Source organism: Canis aureus, chromosome 5 (assembly GCF_053574225.1).
Source record: "Canis aureus isolate CA01 chromosome 5, VMU_Caureus_v.1.0, whole genome shotgun sequence".
Classification (NCBI taxonomy): Eukaryota; Metazoa; Chordata; class Mammalia; order Carnivora; family Canidae; genus Canis; species Canis aureus.
The window spans coordinates 81,531,294-81,549,257 of NC_135615.1; the positions used below are offsets into that span (position 1 = coordinate 81,531,294).

The window sequence follows — 17,964 nt, forward strand, 5'->3', positions numbered from 1 at the left end:
CCAGACGGAGGAGCTCGCGTGGGGCTGCTCACGGTCCCGAGCGTGGACAGCTGTCGCCCTGGGCCGCCGTACGCTGGCGCGCCAGGCACTCTTTTCATGAATTATTTCCTTAACTCCTGGCAAGTCTCCGTGGAAGATTCTATTCTTACCCCTGTTCTACGCTGAGAAGCCAGACACAGCGAGTTTAAATAAAGGGCCCCCGTGACAGGGAGAGCAAGTATCCAGTGCACACTAGCTCCTGTTTGGTCTCATTCTGCACAACACGGCGTCTGCGGAGCAGGTGTTGACTCCACCTGACTGACGTGAGGACGCCGACCCAGGGAGCTGGGCTGCACAACGCCACCCAACCAGGGGACAGGCCCAGCGGGATTTGAACCCGGCTGACTGGCCCTCGGCTCCTCCCCCGGCCCTGCTGCCCTCTCAGCTTCGGGGAGTTTCCGAAGGGCTCTGCGACCAGGATGGCAGTGACCACCAGGCGGCCCGGCCTCCCACAGGGCACGCTGACCCCCCACCAGGACTCCAGAACCACTAGATGCAAGGCTGTGGGTGCCCCCCAGTGGCCCCGAGCGAGTAGCGCATGTGTGGCCAGAGCAGGAGCCACCACCGCTCCGTGGTGCTGTGACCTCTCCGGGCCAGGCCGCAGCTGGGGACCCTGGGATGGCACCCGGAAACAGGGAGGTGGGGGCCCCGCCCCGTGGGCACGGCACTGAGCACCGGAGTCCTGCACCGTCTTCCCTGTGCCCTCCTGGCACACAGCATGGTCACGGCTGCCAGGGGCAGGGGCTCGGGACTGATACCCTGGGGGGTCACAGGTGCGCCAACCGCTCCTCCACCTGCTGGCGTCTCCAGACGCCCCCCCCAAGAAGTCCTGACCCCAGAACAGAACCATAAACTGGTAAGATTTAATAACATTAATACTTTTATATCAAAAAAGACAATAGACAGGTGTCCCCGATGAGAGGACGAGGCTCTAACAGGGCTCGGTTTCCCCAAGTGCACCACGAGGGGCCAGAGCTCAATGCCTGTCTCAGCCCTCACGAGCCACTACCCTAAGGTTTTAAACACCCACCACTGTGAGCTCTGGGCAGGGCTGACCCCACGGCCCGGCTTGCCCTGCGGTGGCTCTGGGTAAGCACACACGTGTCCGGGCACACAGGTGCACACTCACACGCACACACTCACCCCATGTGACAGCCCATCCGTCTGGGCCCAGCAGCGGCTCTCACACCAGCCAGAGGGAGATGAAGACCCCGCAAAGGCACCTTCGGGAGGCAGGAGCTCCTCCCCTCCAGCCGCCCCCCTGCTCCCTGCCCCGGGGATGCACCCCCAGCCCGAGCCAGGAGCAAGGGCACAGAGTGAAAGCCCTCGAGGCTGAGACAGGCCCAGAGGGCAGCCCGAGCCCCCTTATGACAATAGGAATGACGACGACGATGATGACGACGAGTCTCTCCACCCCCCACCCCCCACCCCCAGCTCCATCGGGCACCTGTGTGACTCCTCACATCCAGCCTTCACAACCACGCTGTGAGGTGAGGCTGACTTCACACCCGCGTCACAGGTGAGAACACGGGCCGAGCTCATGGACACTCCATCCCAGGCAGCCTGGCTCCTCAGTCCATCCCTAATGCATCCCATCATCTGCCTCCTCGAGGAGGTGAACCCGGCCCCCTGCCCGCCCCCAGGCCCGGTCATGCCCCTGTGCCTGCTGACAGATGTGGCGATGGAGGGCACCAGGAGCTCTGCTCAGGCACAGGGCTGGACAGGGACGACCGCCGCCTGGCTCACCTCTGGGTCCCAGGGCCCAGCTCAGTGCTCGCGCCTCCTGGGCATTGGGTACATTGGAGTTAGTGAACGGTTGAATGAATGAATGAATGAACAAATGAACGCGGGTGAGCAGAGGCTCCTGGGGGCAGCAGGCTGGCCGCCACGACTGCACTGCTCTAGGCCTTGGACTCCGAGGCGCCTCCAGCTCTGATGTGATGGGACTCCGCGGGGCCTGGTGGCCTCAGAGTCCTGTCACCTCTCAGCTGCTGGTTTCACGGCAGTTCTCCAGGACTTGGGCAGGTTCCCAGGGTGGCTCTGCACATCTTACTTAATATTTCTGGTCCTTTCCTTCTGCAACGAGCCAAAGCGTGGGCCAGGAATGCCAGTTTTACTGCGTCTTGGTCTCAGCCAAACCCACGCAGGACAGGAAACCTATGACTACAAACACTGGCGAGTCCTTCATCCAATCCTGGCTCCGAGCCCACGTAAGGGTCTGTGAAGATATTTCCCCTTTTTATAAAGACATCCACTGCCCTGGGCTAGGGGCCCACCCTACTCTGGCGCGACCGCCTCTTACCTCACTACATCCCCAACACCCCAACTCCCAAATAAAGTTACGTTCTGAGAGGTACCGGGGGTGAGGACTTGAACCTGTGAATTTTGAGGGGACATAATTAAACCCCTTTATAGGGGCTTTGGGGTCTAACACTGGCTTTTAGCCCAGATACTTTGTCAGAACCAGAAGGGCCACTGGGGACCACTGAGGACTCCACACCCTCATATTCCAGATGGGAAGGGACTCCCCAAAGTCCCATGAGTGAGCCGAGACCCGAACCCAAGTGTTCTCACCTGGAAGATTCACGATTCCCGGAGTCCCCAGGCCACCAGGAGCACCCGAGCAGGTTCTACTAGCACAGGGCTGGGGAGGGTGGCCCAGGAGCTCTGGGGCTGGCATGGGGCATAGGCATGTGAGTGGCACCTGAGGCCTCAATGAGTCCAGAGTGGACCCCAGGCTGTCACGTGCCAGGATGCTGGTTCCAGACCCAGCCACGTGCAGCCTAAGTGAAAGGTGATGGGGAGAAGGCCCCCCAACCCCACACTGTGCAGCAGGTCCTGAGAGCCCCCTTCCTGCCCTGACAACTGACAGAGGAAACCGCAGAAGGAGGGGGAGGTGGGCAAGGCAAGACCTCTCCCAGAGGCCTCCCCGGCCAAGGCCAAACCAAAGCCCCAGATGGTAGGTTCCAGAAAAAAAGAGTGACCCCAGACTCCCATGCCCAGCTGGCTGGGACAGCCTCCAGCCAGCCTCCCTGCCTCTTCTCCTTGGCCACGTCCAACGCTTCCCTCTACTTCCTGTCCACTGAGACAAACCCAAGGCAAACCCACACCATGCAGCCGTCTGCTCCGTCCTTGCCTCCTGCAGCCGCCCCCTCTGGCTGCTGTCGAGCACAACGCCCTCCTCTCTGGGCTCCCCACCAGGCCAGCCCCTCCCGGCCCCCAGGCCTTGCTCATGCTGTTCCCTCTGCAAGAACACCATTCCCCTAACTGTTCACTTGCCTGGGGCCTCTGCTTCTTCAGACAAAGGATCTGTGCCTTCGAGAAGGATCCTTAGGATCCTGTGCCTTCGGGAAGCCCTTGCCGACCAGCCTGCCCCATGCCCAGGGCGTCAGGTTCTCATGGACCATCCTGTTCCCCACTGAGGACCCTCAGCACCGCGCGTAATCATAAGCTCCCTGCTCGTCACTTGACTAACTTGGTCTCCCGCTACCGACTATAACTCTGTGAGGCCAGGGTCACATCTGCTTCGCTGGCCACCGTCTCCACGGCACATAGTAGGTGCTCGGTAAATACCTAGTGGACAAACGTTTGTAGGAAGGCCGGTGGAGTACCTCAGCCTTGTCTTCCTGGCCAGATGGTCTCCGGCTCTGCCCACAGAAGCCAAAATCCCCTAACGTCTGGAAAGGGTCCCAGCCCTGGAAAGAGGATACCTAGGTTCGGGTCTTGGCTCACTCATGGGACTTTGGGGAGTCCCTTCCCACCTGGAATATGAGGGTGTGGAGTCCTCAGTGGTCCCCAGTGGCCCTTCTGGTTCTGACAAAGTACCTGGGCCGAAAGTCAATGTTAGACCCCAAAACCCCTATAAAGGGGTTTAATTATGTTCCCTCAAAATTCACAGGTTCAAGTCCTCACCCCTGGTACCTCTCAGAATGCAACCTTATTTGGACGTCAGGTTGTTGGAGATATAATTAGTTAGAATGAGGTCATCCTGGAGTAGGGCGGATCCCGAATCCAACAGGACCCCGGAGACGGCCTATGAAGACTGGGGTCTGCTGCCACAAGCCAAGGCAGCCCCGGAACTGGGAGAGAGGCACGGGACAGATCCTTCCCTCCAGCCCTCAGAAGGAATCAACCCTGCCAGCGCCTTGACCCTGGACTTCTGGCCTCCAGAACAGGAGAAGATGCATTTGTTATTTAAACTCGGTGGCACTATGTTACGGTGGCCCCATTGTCCGACGCACCCCCTCACCTCCCCACAGCCGGTGCCCAAACTGACAAGTCAGGAACCAAGAAGCAAAGGGTCCAGGGCAGCCCAGAGTAGGGGGGCGGGAGGGGGCGGGAGGGGGCCGGAGCGGGGCAAGGCAGGGCTCTCAGGGTTCCGTGGGAGCCAGAGGGTGGGAGTCCCTTTGGAACCCCCGTCTAAATCTCCAAAGATCGGAGCCCATATTTACATTTCCACGCATGCCATGTCTGTCGGCGAGGGGTTTTTTTTTTCCCTACCTCTTCCCCCTTTAATTAAAAACTATAAATGCCTTATCAAAAGCTAATTAAAAATACCAACACAGTGCCAAGTGGCAAAAAAAAAAAAATAGCTCAGTACAAATATCCGTTTATAACCCTGCAACAGGCAGTGATGACGCAGCAATTAGAGGTTCATTGGAGGGAGGGGAGGGAGGGATGGGGGAAGGAGGGGAGCTGAGGGAGGGGCCTAGGGGCTGCAGAGCTGCAGACTCCCCAGCCCTCCCTGGGTGCACTAGGCTGCCTTCCCCCAGCACACATCTTGGAACTGGAAGCCGAATAAGCCACAAGGGGACAGGGACATCGGGCCTCTGCGTGGCTGTGCACGAGCCGCGTCCCCTCCTGTGGTCTCAGCTTCGGCAATTCTCGCGGGTCGTGGTGAGAATTCCGAGCACGTGCACACATCAAGCACTCGAGTGTTTCCGCGCACAGCAGCCCAGTGCTGCCGGACCTGCCCTCCAGCAGCGGACTCCGTGCCATCCGTGGCTCGTGGCTCAATGACATAACAGAGGCTCAGATGCTCTGCCAGTAAGCACCCACCGTGCCAGGCCCTGGGCTTTGCCTTCGTCGGTGGTTTAACCCACTGGGGCCCATGAGCGGTGGGTACTGAAATTACACCCATCTGTAGATGAGGACACTCAGGTGCAAGAAGCTCACCACAGGACACAGCTGTCAAAGGGACCATGACATGACCCCGACCCCAGAGTCTGTGTGACACCAGGGTCCCTGCTCTTATAGAGTCTCCTGCCAATGGGGTGAGCTGTCTGTATAGTAGTGAGCACCCCATTCCTGCAGGGACCCCAGTGGGGCTCAGGGGTCTCCAACTACTCCAAGATTCCCTGAACCCCAGCACTGCCATCCTTACCACTGGTCCGAGGGTAGGCGGCAAGGGTCCCATCCTGCAGGCCGGCAAATAGGTGAAAGGGGCTGTGCCGCAGGCAGAGCACAGGCTGCAGGCCCGGGCTTCTACAGGTCGCTAGGCACTGGGTACCTGTGTCCACACTGCCATAAACCAGGATGCTGTGGGGAGAGACCTGAGTGACTGCCTGAGCCCCTACCCCCACCGCACATGCCCTTAGCCGGGCCCCCGGGCCACATGAACAGGCTGCTGTTCACCCTTAGGGACCTTGGGCTTTCCCAGGGAGGATGGTGCCCTCCCCACTCCTGGCCCAGGGTGGAGGTTTGGAGAGATGCTAAGACAACGGTTTTCAGGACCACAAAGACCCAAGTGGGAACCCAGACAGGCCGCCTTCCAGCTGACTAACCCCCGCTTCCCCCATAAAACTGATGCCAGCCTCATGGCCATAAAAAGAAATAAAGCTCTGATGTGCCTCCTCGCCAGGCCCCTCACCTGCCATCCTGGAGTCCGAGGCAGATGGTCGGATGCACTGTGGCCGAGGGCTCAGTGGCCACGTGGCTCTCGTCTCCACTCTCCCCCTCCTCCGGCTCGGGAATGTACTCCATGCAGAGCACAGGGGCCGCCAACGGGAAGGACTTGACCGTGCGGGGTGAGGGCCGGTTCAAGGAGAAGATCTCCACCTGGCCCCCTGCACCTTCCTGCCCACCTCCGACCTGCACAGAGACCCAGAGAGGCCATCAGGCACCACTACCAGCGTAGGGACAGAGCTCAGCCCCTGCCCTCCTGGTGACCTGTCCCAAATTCTACTCTGAGGTTAGACATCCAGAGGAGTAGCCCCTCTCCTGCCCCCCAGCATCTCGCTGTCACTGAAGGTCACTCTTTCCCAGTTGCCATGGCAATGAGTTAGATTCAGGGCCCAAAGGAAATCAAGTGAGGAGCTAAGGTAGACCAGATACCCCGTCAGCTCTCTATCTCCCCAACTTTAGAGTAAATTTCAACAAACGAATAGTGAACACACATCTGCCTCTTTACAATGTCTTCTGTTTTGTTCATCACTCTACCTCTGTGTCTAGGCAGTGGTGGGCACTTTATACTTGCTGAATAGATGAACAGATGGATAAATGGATGGATGGAAGAGATAGAAGAGTGGGTAGATGGATGAACAGATGAATGGATGCTTATAGGGATGGATGGATGGATGGATGGACGGATGGACAATTATTATGGACAGGTGGATAGATGGGTGGGTAGATGACTATATGTATGTATGTATGGATGGATGGATAGATAACTAGATGGATGGATGGATGGATGGATGGATGGATGGATGACTATATGGATGGGTGGATGGATGACTATACGGATGGGTGGATGGATGGATGAATGCATGCATGCATGGGTGGATGAGTAGGTGAGTAGCTGGATAGATGGATGATTATATGGATAAGTGGATGGGTGGATGGAGGATTATTGTGGACAAGTGTATGGATGGATAGGTAGATGACTATATGAATGGGTGGATGGGTGGATGCATGATGGGTAGGTGGGTGGATGAATGATTATATGGATAAGTGGGTAGATTGGTAGATGAATGACTATATGGATGGATGGGTGAACAGATGGATGGATGGATGATTATTATGGGCAAGTGGATGGATGGATGGATGGATGGATGGATGGATGGATCAATTGACGGACTGACTGATGGATAGATATACCACATGCTAGATACTGGGGAAACAGGAACAATTCAACCCTCAGAGAGGACATTTGGTTTGGACTCTGAAGGGTGAGCCAGTTTTCCTGCCTGAGTACCTGGAGACAGGCATAAGCAGTGGCTGGAAGGTGGCCAGAGGGGTGGGGAGGTGGGAGCTCAAGGAGTCTGTGGGATGAGCACAGTCTCCACCACAAAGAGCGAAGGGTGCCTATTTGAATCAAGAGAGGCTTTGCCAGGAATCCCAGGAGAAAAAGGTGGACTGGGAGCTCTGCAAGAGCTGGGCAATAACCAACCCTGCTTCCTGGCTCCCAGGGTGAAGACCCTGCCACCCAGGTACTCCGTACAGCTCCGTTCATTTCCTTCATGGCACACGGCCATTTGTGAGAGTCATGCTCACTTCTCCATCCCCTGGTTTGCTGTTGTCCCCGGCAAAGCTGGGCTGCCAACTCTGAGCACAGAGCCCGGCACAGAGGTTCCCATAAAGACCTTCCTGGGTGAAGGTGCACGTAATGGGCACCAGCAGGCAGGCAGCATTTTCCAGCACCACCTTCCTGGTGCCGGGATCCCTGGCTGGGTTCAGGAGAGACTTACCCAGAGGTAGCCCTGTGGGAGGGACGTGCTGACCGCTGAGAAGCCCAGCAGGGGACAGCTGACAGGACTGTGGACCAGGGCCCCAAGCTGTGGAGACACACAAGGCACACACGGGGCTAAGCATCAAGGTGTCCAAGATGCCGATATCCGGCAGCAGGACCTCTGTCTGAACTACCTGTGGGCGTGTTAAACCTGCAGATTTCTGGGCCTCATGCAGGCCCCGAATGCGAATCCCTGAGGGTGGGACCAGGATAGTGACAGGTTTCATGGGATCTCCAGGCAGTTCCTAGGCATCACATTGACCAGTGCCCTTCTACAACCTTCTCCTAGGAGGTGCCTGAATCTGGGCCAGCCACCGATTCTTCAAACTAAGCAACATCCAGATAAGATTTGGTGAAAACCACTAACACCCCTCGCCCACTTATTTTACAGATGGGGAAATGAGGTCCACAGAGGGCACATGATTGCCCCAGGCCACGGGAAGAGGACAACAGGGCCTGGCCTGTGCCAGCCTCCCTCCTAGATGTCCCTGCATTCCTCCAGAGAAGCACAGCGGAGGAAGGAAGGGGTGCTGGACAGCTAGCTCCACTCCACTCAACAACGGAACCGCTCTGGAGACAAGCCTGCTGGCACCAGAGGGCTTAGTGGCTTGTACAGGCTGCCCACGGGGGCCAGAGGCTCCATCTGCAACCCGCTGTCATCAAGAAGCACTGGCTGCTTGCTCTTCCTGCACCTGCTGCCCACTCCAGATGGTTCTCTGGGGCCCGTTCTCTGAGCTAGACCCCGCCAGTCTACCTCTGTGGCCAGGACAGCAGTGCGAGGAGCTGGCCAGGCCCCGTCACGGACCCTGCTGGAACCTCTGGCCAGTAGGACGGGGAAGGAGGCTGAGAGGGGACAGCTGGAGGTGCCCCACGGAGGAATGCAGCCACCACAGGACCTTTGCTGGGCCGGTGCTGCCCTCTGCTGGTGCCGAAGGCCCTGGCTGTCCCCGGCCCTGCTGGGATGATGTCCTAATAGTGTCCAATGGTTAAAGATGAGGAAGCCGGAGAGGTCACCTCATCCAGTCCCTCCATTTAGGAATTGGCAAATTTGAAGTTTGGTGCACGGGGATAGAGAGGGGGACACGACTGGCTCAAGGTCACACGGCAGGTTAGCATTCTGAGCCCAAGTCCCAGCCCAGCGCCCTTTCCACTCCAGTTAAATTGTACCAGGGGCCAGGCCCTGCGGCCTCCGCACTCCCGGCCCCCACTTCTGCTGGAGCGCAGAGCAGGAGGCTGCCCTCGCCCTGGGGCCCCGGGTCCCCCTCAAGCTGCCCCAGGGTGGGCCACACGCAGCCGAGGCTGCCCAGCCCCTTCCACCAGACTCCTGCTCCAGTCCTCACAGACGGGGAGGGGGCACCTGCAGCCGCTCAGATGTTTCCATGGCAGCTCCAGGGGGCCCGGATGGCAGCCCAGTCCACAGTGATGGCAAACACTCAAGTGGCTCCTTGGGCCCAGGAGCCCCGTCTGTGCCAGGAAGCCGACTCTCCCCAATCCCGGGGCCCCAGGCAGTGCAGAGGACGGTGGCTCGGGGGAAACAGTGGCTGTGGGTGCCGCCAGCCCGGGCTCTAGTCCCAGCTCAGCTGCTACCAGCCGGTGACCCCACAAGCCAGTTCCTCATGGTCATGGAGATCCTGACACCTCGTCAGGATGGTCGTGGGGACTGGAGAGGCAGACATAAGCCCTTGGCACAGGACCGGGCACCTGGCGGCCACTACGTCTTACCCAGGACATCCCGTGGCTACCCCTTTACTGTCTACCTCGTCCCATCAGCAACACCATGCCAGGAGGGGTGGGCGGTGGCCGAGCCAGGAGGCAGGAGACCCCACAAATAGCCAGCAGTTCTGGCTAAGGACAGCCAGGACAGAGGCACTCGGCAGCACGCTGAGGCCTGAGCCTGGAGCAGACCCTCCGCAGGTCTGGGCTGCAGCCCTCAGACCCCCAAGGAGCTACACCGTAGAGCACCTCGGCGCAGGTGGCACCCCGCCACTTTCTCCAAGCCCCGGTCCCCGAGCAGGCCCCTAGGCTGGACTCGGGGGGACAGGTTTGCACTGAGCCCTCCCCTTGCCCTCCTGCCATGCCTCCAGGGATAGGTCTCCAGCCTGGATGGGTGCCGCCAGGGGTGCTGCTGGGGTGACACTGCGGCAGTCGGGACTTCAGGAATCCTCTGGAACCGACTCTCCTGTCTTCCTGGAGGCCAAAACGTTCTCCGAGCTTTGCTTCCATCTCTTGCACTCTGTGTGCACAGTGCTTAGTGTGAATCACTTCATGAGCTATAGCGCAAGCCCAGGGATGGGTGCACCCTGCTGATGTCCTCTCGAGGAAGGTGGTGGTGTGGTCCAGCCCGGGCTCCAGCCACCCATCAGCACAGAGAAGAGAAACGCTCCTTCCTTCAGCCCCCACATCCCTGCTCCTTTGAGGGAGAGAACCCAACACATGCCCAGGTCTGGCTGGCAGGACAGCACTGACCTTGTCTACACTGGGAGCGGCTGGGGCCAGCGAGCCTTTCTTGGACGGCAGACTTAGTCACGGGCTCCCTAAGGCCAGCTGCAGAGCCCAAGTCCCGGGCCCCTGGGACAGGGCCAGGGGAGAGGTGGCGGGCCGGGAGGCAGGCCCGGACAGTGGCCAACACGCTCACATCTGTTCCCACAGCGGCTGGACCAGGCCCCGGTGCTCCGGGGCCCTAACTCATCTGGCCGCCCGCACAGAGTTGAGGGGGCATGTCTGCCTGGTGTGGGGTGGGAGGCAGGTGCAGGCGGAGCAGAAGTGGTGTCTTGGGACCCAGCAAGTGGGAAAGGCAGGCCCTGGTACGTCCCTCAGGAGCCCCACAGGCTCACTGCTCCAGGACACTGACTCAGGGCTCTCTTCGCTCACATAGGGGGCTGCTCAGGAGATGGCAGGGGGGACCCCCAAGGGGCCTAGACATCCCCCGGCCTTGAGAGCTCCGCGTGAGGAGCTGCTCAGGTGCCGCCCCCCAGGTGTGAGACGGAGGGCGGCTCCCCAGCTGGGCGGCTTCTTTCAGGGAGGCCCTGGAGGCAGTCTCTTGTCTGTGACTTCTTGGGGCCTATATTCTGGAGCAGTCGAAGGCCGTCGGGGGAGACAGAGGTCACCCCGGGTCAGCCTTCTCCACGGGATGTCCTAGGGCCAGGTGAGCCACAGGCAGGTTGAGTCCAGAAAAATCCCCGCTCCAAGGACTCCACTGCCCCGGCCTCCCCCCGCCCGCACTGATGCCCATGAGAACCCCCCACCTCATGCTGGGCCGGAGCTCACAAGACTCAGCAGGCCTCCCCATTAACCCACCAATAAGGTCTGAAGACCTACAAAGGCTGGCTTCCCTGAGCCCTACAGAAGTGAACAGCGTCTGGCCCCCCTGCCAGAAACGTTTGATGGGGGACCTGACACCCTAGTGAGAGGCAGAAAAAAGGGGGATGGGCACGGAGTCAAGAAAACCCTCCCACCCCTATGGGCAAGCCCCGCCTCTGAGGGCGCCAGAGGCCCAAGGTTAACGGTGGTGAAGTGCCTAGAACGGAGCCTGGCATGGACGCCTCCTGAAAGGGCTTGCCACTGACGGGTGAGGCTGCCACCCCGGCCGCTGTCCCCCGAGCAGTGCTGGGAACCTGACCCGTCTCCCTCAGCACGCCCCTAAATCAGGCTGCGGCCCGGGGAACATTCCACCACCCTGACACTTCCAGGGGCACAAGCCCAAGACCTGGGTGTGTCCTTCCCGCCCCCCAGCCCCCACCTGAACTCTCATCCATGTGGCCGTGGCCGGCCCTACCCCGGCACGCTCCCCAAATGTGTCCCCCCCGTGTCCCCTGCCCCTGTACCCTCCTCTAGGACCGGGACGACAGGGAGCACAGTGGTGCCAAAACACTCCAACAGCAAAAGGAATATTGTAACACGATTTTTGGCAATAAAAATTAAGGCAAAAAAAAAAAAAATCCATGATGAATAATTAGTAAGATTTTAAATAAACAGAGAAATGGACCCTGCATCGCACGGCTCTGCCCCTAATCCCAACCGGTTACTTATCCCAAAAAAGCAGCCACGGTTTGCTGTGGTTTTGTAAGTTTTGTAAGTATTGCATTAAAATTTCACTCATCCTGGCCATTAGGACTAGGTGAGTGCCCCTCTCGCCCTCGCCCGGCCCTGCCTCCACCTGCACCAAGTCCTGCCTCGGCACACAGCCCGAAGGACCTGATGATCTTACACACCAGACGGTGCTGGTCCCCTGTGTGGAGCCATCCTTGGGGTGTCATTGCCCTGAGACGGAAACCCAACCGCGACCGGCCTGGGGCATGGCCCAGCACACCCACCTCGGACCTGACCCCCAGCCTCTCCTCCCAGCTCACGGGGCTGCGGCTTCCCAGACTGTTCCTGCCTCTGCGCTGCTCTGCCTGCGTGGGATGTTCTTCCCCTGGGCCCTCAGGGGATTGGAGCCTTCAAGCCCCTCAGGTCTATCACCTCCTCCAGGAGGCCCTCTCAGCCCCCTAACCACATAGCCCCAGCCACGTATCCCAGCTGCGTTATTTTCTATATGTGACCCACATGGCTCTTCTGAGTTTCCTTCTGTTTGCGGGACGACTGCTGTCTCTCTCCAGAGTGAAAGCCATAGAAGGTGGGGACCTCGTATGATTTGGTCACCACCATACACCCAGTGTCCAGCACAGGGCCTGGCGCGTAGTAGGTGCTTAAAAATTGTAGGCAGGGATCCCTGGGTGGCGCAGCGGTTTGGCGCCTGCCTTTGGCCCAGGGCGGGATCCTGGAGACCCGGGATCGAGTCCCACGTCAGGCTCCCGGTGCATGGAGCCTGCTTCTCCCTCTGCCTGTGTCTCTGCCTCTCTCTCTCTCTCTCTGTATGACTATCATAAATAAATAATAAAAAATTAAAAAAAAAAATTGTAGGCAGGACAGACAAACCAATGAATGAACTGACTTCTCAAGTGTACGTACTTTACACTGCAGCCCGATCAGCGTGTCCCTTAGGGTTTACGTATCTAGGTCCCCAGCCTGCACCTCCTCCCCCGCAGCCCCCACCAGAGCTCACGCGAGCTCCTCTCCTAGGGACTCCAGAGGGAGGGGGGAGTTGGGCCAGGACATCAGGGACAGATGACGGTGGAGGGAGCGTCCTAGTGGTGAGGCACACGGTGCCAACTCCCAGACCCTCACTATTGGCTGTGTTTTTAGAAAATCACGTCACCTGTCTGAGCCTTAGTTTCCTAACCTGGGAAACAGGATCTAGAGACATCTATTCATGGGGTTCTTCTAAATATCAAAACAAGAGGGTGGAGGCAAAGCCGTGGGAAGACATAGTAGGCGGCCGACAGACGGAGGCGTGGCGGCCACGGGGCTCCAGTCTGGCAGCCGCCCCCCCCCCGCCCGCCCCGGGCGTATTCCAGCCTCTCTTCTGCGCTGGAGTCATGCCATCAGCTGATGAGATCACTGTGATTCATTAGCTCAAAAATCACAGAATTTTCCATTCACTTGACCGACAAAGGGCATCTATCCCCGTAGTTTGCATATTTGGGTGGGGAAGCGGACTCCTAGAGAGCCAAAAAGTCCTGGCCAACTCCATGGGTAAGAGGTGCAGAAGCGGAGACTGCAGCCTGGCCCTCTTCTCCTGCGGGCACAACCTGGGAACAACCTGGGAACACCTTCGTGGTGGGCTTAGCAAGATCCATTCCACTCACCTGCAGGCTGAGGCCTCGGGAGGAGAAGGCGGGGATGCAGCAGGCCAGGATGGGGCACCAGAACGGGGCTTTGCTCTTCTTGTCCTCATCCGGACACAGCCAGCCCGGCTGGTTCTCCTCCCCTACAGCAGGAGGAAGGAGGTGGGTGGGGCTGGTCAGAGCCCGAGGACCAAGCGGGGGGTGAGCAGCCCTGCCAGCCCAGGGGGCCGCCCCCAGCCCCACACCTGCCCAGCCGAGATGAAACCCGGCCTCGCTCCATGGTCAGGGCCATGGGTCCCAGGCAGCGAGTCAGGAAACCTAAGACTTGACTCCTGGCTTGCACACGCACTGGCTGAGCAGCCTTGTGCAAATTCCCCCAACTGTAAGCCTCGATTTCTTCACCTATGAGACAGGGGCATAAAAATGTCTTTGTCCTGAGGTCACTGTGAGGATCGAGTGAAACAGGAGATGAGAAAGGGTTTCAAGACATCTTGTGATGCTGAGCACGGTCCAGGTCTGGCTGCCTCGACCTAGAGGTCTAGAGGTGCTTCTAGAGCCAGGAAACGAGATGCCACAGCCATGCCACTCTACGCCTGACTCTGATGATGATGCTCAAGAGGGTGACTCTCTCCTGCTTCCTTTGAGACCCACTCTGAGGCCCAGGTGGTCATCTACCTCCAGATTCCCAGGCCAGCTGGACACTGAGGCCCCAGGGGACCTGTGAGACGTGCAGGTGCTCAGACCTGAGCCCAGACCCCGGACTCACATCTGGACACTGCTGTGCTCACGAGCATCTGCTAAACCACACCTGCAATGTCTCCTTCATGTGGGTCAGGGTCCCCTCACCCGCCACCACCTCCAAGAAGTCCCTCCTGACCACCCTGGCTACGATGGCGCCCTCTCTCAGAAAACAGTCTGAGGACCACATCTCATTTCCCGCCTGGCCTTCACCACAATCTAGAATGGCTCGGTCTATTTCCTTGTTTGCCGTCTGCCTGATGCTTCTAGAGTGGAAGCTCGGGGCAGCAGGGCCCAGCCTGTCTCGTGTGCCGCGGGCTCCCTGGCTCCCAGCCACTGCCCGCACGCAGCGCTCGGCAAGCACGGGTTGGAAGGACGAATGACAGGGGGGCGCGAGTGAGCGGGGAAACTGCCTTCCCTCCCAGAGAGTTCTCCATGCGCGAGCCCATCCTTCTGAGCACTCCCGCCTTCCAGGAACCCCGACAGCAGGGACAGGGCACAGGGACAGGGTTCCCGGGTTCTCGTTTTCACAAAAAGCTCGGTGAGAACCGTGATTTGCACTTTATAGACCATGAGACCGACACTCAGGGAGGAAGTGATTGACCAGGTCACATGTACGGCCTGGTGGCAGAGTCCAGATGGGGACCTAGGTCTGCTGGACTCCAACGCCGCCTCCTGAGAACCTGCCCCCCACTGGGGCCCATGGGCATGACTGGCCCTGGACAACCAGGAGGTGGCTCTGCCCTGGAGAGGGAGAGCCAGGGGCACGGATGGGGCACCCTGGGTGAGAGGGGCCACCTAACGCAACGACATCAGGCTGGAGCTTCAGGGACGGGAGGAGAGGTCTTCCACAGAACACTCGTGACAGCAGCCTTCCCACTCCCCACGTGTCTACTCCGTGGCCACCCTGGCCCTGCCAAGCGAGAGTCAGCCCAGGCCCAAGAGGGCTCACCAGCCACACGGGGCCTCCAGACTGGTTTCCCGCGCTGACCACTGATCCCTACGGTCAGTCCCCCCCAGCGTCCAGGGCCGTCCTGCCAACTTCTGCTGGACCTCTCCATTCCCACGTCCGTCACGCCCCATCCACTTAGAATCAAATCCGAACTTTTCCAGAGCAGCTAGGATGCTCCTTCCCTCCCAGCGCCATCCCCCTGTCGTGGGCTACACCGCGCTAGGCTTTCCTCTGCAGCTTATACGAACGAGCCGGGATGCTCCCTCCACCCGGAGAACCGTCCTCCCCGCTCCCAGGGCTGACTCCTCTCCTCCCCGAGGTCTAGGTTACTTGTGCCCCCTCCGGGAGCGGCCTCAACCCACCACCACCCACCCCTCCCCTCCAACACTTTGTCTCAGCCCCTGTCCGTCTGTCATGCTCTGAACACAGCTTCTGGCTCTTCCACTGGCTCGCCTGTTTTTTCCTCTGTGTGTGTACATGAGTGTGTGTGTGCGTGTTTGTGTGTACATGAATGCATGCATGAGTTTATGTGTGTGCGTGTGTGTACGTGAGTGTGTTTGGGTGTGCATGAGTGTACATATATGAGTGTGTGCACATGAGCACATTTGTGTATGCATGTTTGTGTGGACATGAGTGTGTGGACATGAGTGTGCATGTGTGCACGTTTGTGTATGCATGTTTGTGTGTGTATGCATGTTTGTACATGAGTGTGCACGAGTTTGTATGAGCATGTGTGCCCATTTGTGTGTGTGCATGTGTTTGTGCGTATGCATGAGTGTTGCACATATTTGTGTGTGTGTGTGTGTGTGTGTGCCCACGGCTCCCTGACCTTGCCTGTGTTCTGTATGAGGTATGTCAATCATACGCCAATAAAGTGGCTTTTAAAAATGCCACTGTCACCAGAGAAAGGTGGCGTCCCAGTGCTGGTCATGGCATGAGGCACTGGGACAAGGTGGCAGGGGAGGACACTCTTTGAGAAGCAAAAGACATCCACAAATGTCAGGCATTACGATGTGAACAACCTGCTTCAGCAGAGGCTCTGGCCCGTGCTCCCACCACCAACCCCCTCCCTAGCCCCCCCGGCACCGGCTTGCTCACGGGGGCACCCACTCCACCATCAGTCCGGCGGCTGCATGGTGAGCTCACTCCTTAAACGGGCGCAGAGGCAGCCCCAGCATCGGGCCCTCCACCCCACTGGGTCCTGGAGGCAGCATCACATGAAACCTGCTTCCCGTCACCAAGGAGGTGAGGCCATCACGGAGAGGACAGCTGGCACAAGACGGGCACCATCATAACAGAATGCCCACGGGCGCCACACTACATGGTTTACAAAGCCTTGTCCCACGTGAGGGCTCCTTTCATCCTCGGGGCCGCCAGAAGAGGTGGGAGCTTGCATCTCCCTCCTGCCTGGGGAACCTGAGGCCGGGGGGGGGGGGGGCGGGGGGGATGTGAAAGGGTAGGTCCAGGAGGCCAGGATCAGCCCCAGCATGGAGTTGTCACTCCAGACAGCCTGCCCTGCGGGGCAGCATCCTTCCCCTGGGCTGGGGCCACCATCGTGATGGACACTGGACAGCAAATAAAGATGGGATGGATCTGAGCCTACCCTGCTCTCAAGGAGCTTACGATCACACAGACCCTCGCCCCTACCCCCCGAGGGCCCAGCAGACCCCTGCAACGCAACCCCCACCCCACCCCCGGAGCTCCAGCTCCAGCCCGGAGCTCAGCCTGTGAACATAAACCCCCTCCGTCGCCACGCGGCCTGAGCGCCTCTCCTCTCCTTCCCCCACACCCACAGCCCATCAAGTCCTGGCAATTTATTATGATATATATTTTTTAATGATCTGACCTTCTCCTTCCAGATGGTGCCTTCCCTGCCTGGGATCGGGAACGTTAAAGTAAAATGGAGTTGTAGCTCCCCATCTGCCACTGCCATTGTTCCTGTCACAAAACCAGGGCGGCTGAGACCAAATTAGAAGGCTGTTGCAGTTGAAAATTGAAAGCCCGCTTGGGATAAGTGACATTAAGAACTGGCACCATCGGCAGAGCCGTGATTTCCAATTGACATTAAATGGGGGCTTATTTAGCGCCCGGCCCCCATGGAACACAAGAGCACCCTGTGGGGCAGCGGGGAGAAGCTCTGGGGCCAGAGGCCACGTCCCCCTCGGCCGCCCCCACCTCTGTGCCCTCAGAGCGCCCCACCTGCCGCAGGAGTGACTGTACCAGCAGGGCCCCGGGCTCCCTGCGTGCACACAGTCAGATCCTGGAACCTCTGTACGTCTGCCTCATCTGGAAGATGGGGGGAATTATTCCAACCATCCAGGGTCACTGTGAGCACTGGGGGAACAAAGACTTAACACCTAGTATATGCCAGGTGCTCCAGAAATAGCGAGATCACTGCCCTTGAGGTGAGGAGTCTGGCTGACAGCAGGCCTGGGGGCGGCCACCCACCTCCACCGGCTGCACCCCTGGCCTGGTGGGGGCTGGCAGGACATGGGCACCCTTCTTTTCCAAACCACCCCCCTCGTAGAGAAAGAGAGAGACAGACCCTGGTGTCCAGAGAGGCCAGGCGAATGGTCACCCAGCTCCCGAGGGCAGGGCACCTGCTGCCGCCTGAGGGCCTGGAGGTCGCAGCACCCACGTGTGACAGCTAGAACACGCTCGGTACCACGTGGCACGCTGCCTGTGCTGCACCCCGTCACTGGATCGTCATCGGTGGGGGGGCACAGGGATCACTGTGAGGACTGAGGACCGGGGAACTAGCCAAGTCCCAGCCAGCGAGGGAGGGCGCCCCACGCTGCGCCCTGCGAGGATGTGTCCCCGTGAGCTTGGGACCCGCCGGCGGC

The 17,964-nt window shown here is 59.2% G+C and overlaps 1 protein-coding gene and 1 long non-coding RNA gene across 18 annotated transcripts in view; one reads left to right on the plus strand and one right to left on the minus strand.

Moving 5' to 3' along the window:
- The window catches only part of ARHGEF10L (Rho guanine nucleotide exchange factor 10 like), a 158,738-nt gene that overhangs the window by 31,938 nt on the left and 108,836 nt on the right, over window positions 1-17,964 (minus strand). For all 17 annotated transcript variants that reach the window (XM_077899421.1, XM_077899415.1, XM_077899420.1 and 14 more), the window contains 4 exons: window positions 13,453-13,574; window positions 7,725-7,811; window positions 5,909-6,129; window positions 5,423-5,577 (listed from right to left, as the gene is read on the minus strand). In XM_077899421.1, the coding sequence (XP_077755547.1) occupies window positions 5,423-5,577; window positions 5,909-6,129; window positions 7,725-7,811; window positions 13,453-13,574 (585 nt within the window). The remainder of the gene's footprint in view (window positions 1-5,422; window positions 5,578-5,908; window positions 6,130-7,724; window positions 7,812-13,452; window positions 13,575-17,964) is intronic.
- On the plus strand, window positions 1,469-8,431 carry LOC144314848 (uncharacterized). The gene is made up of 2 exons (XR_013380711.1): window positions 1,469-1,558; window positions 8,157-8,431. It is a non-coding gene; the product is annotated as an uncharacterized LOC144314848 (long non-coding RNA).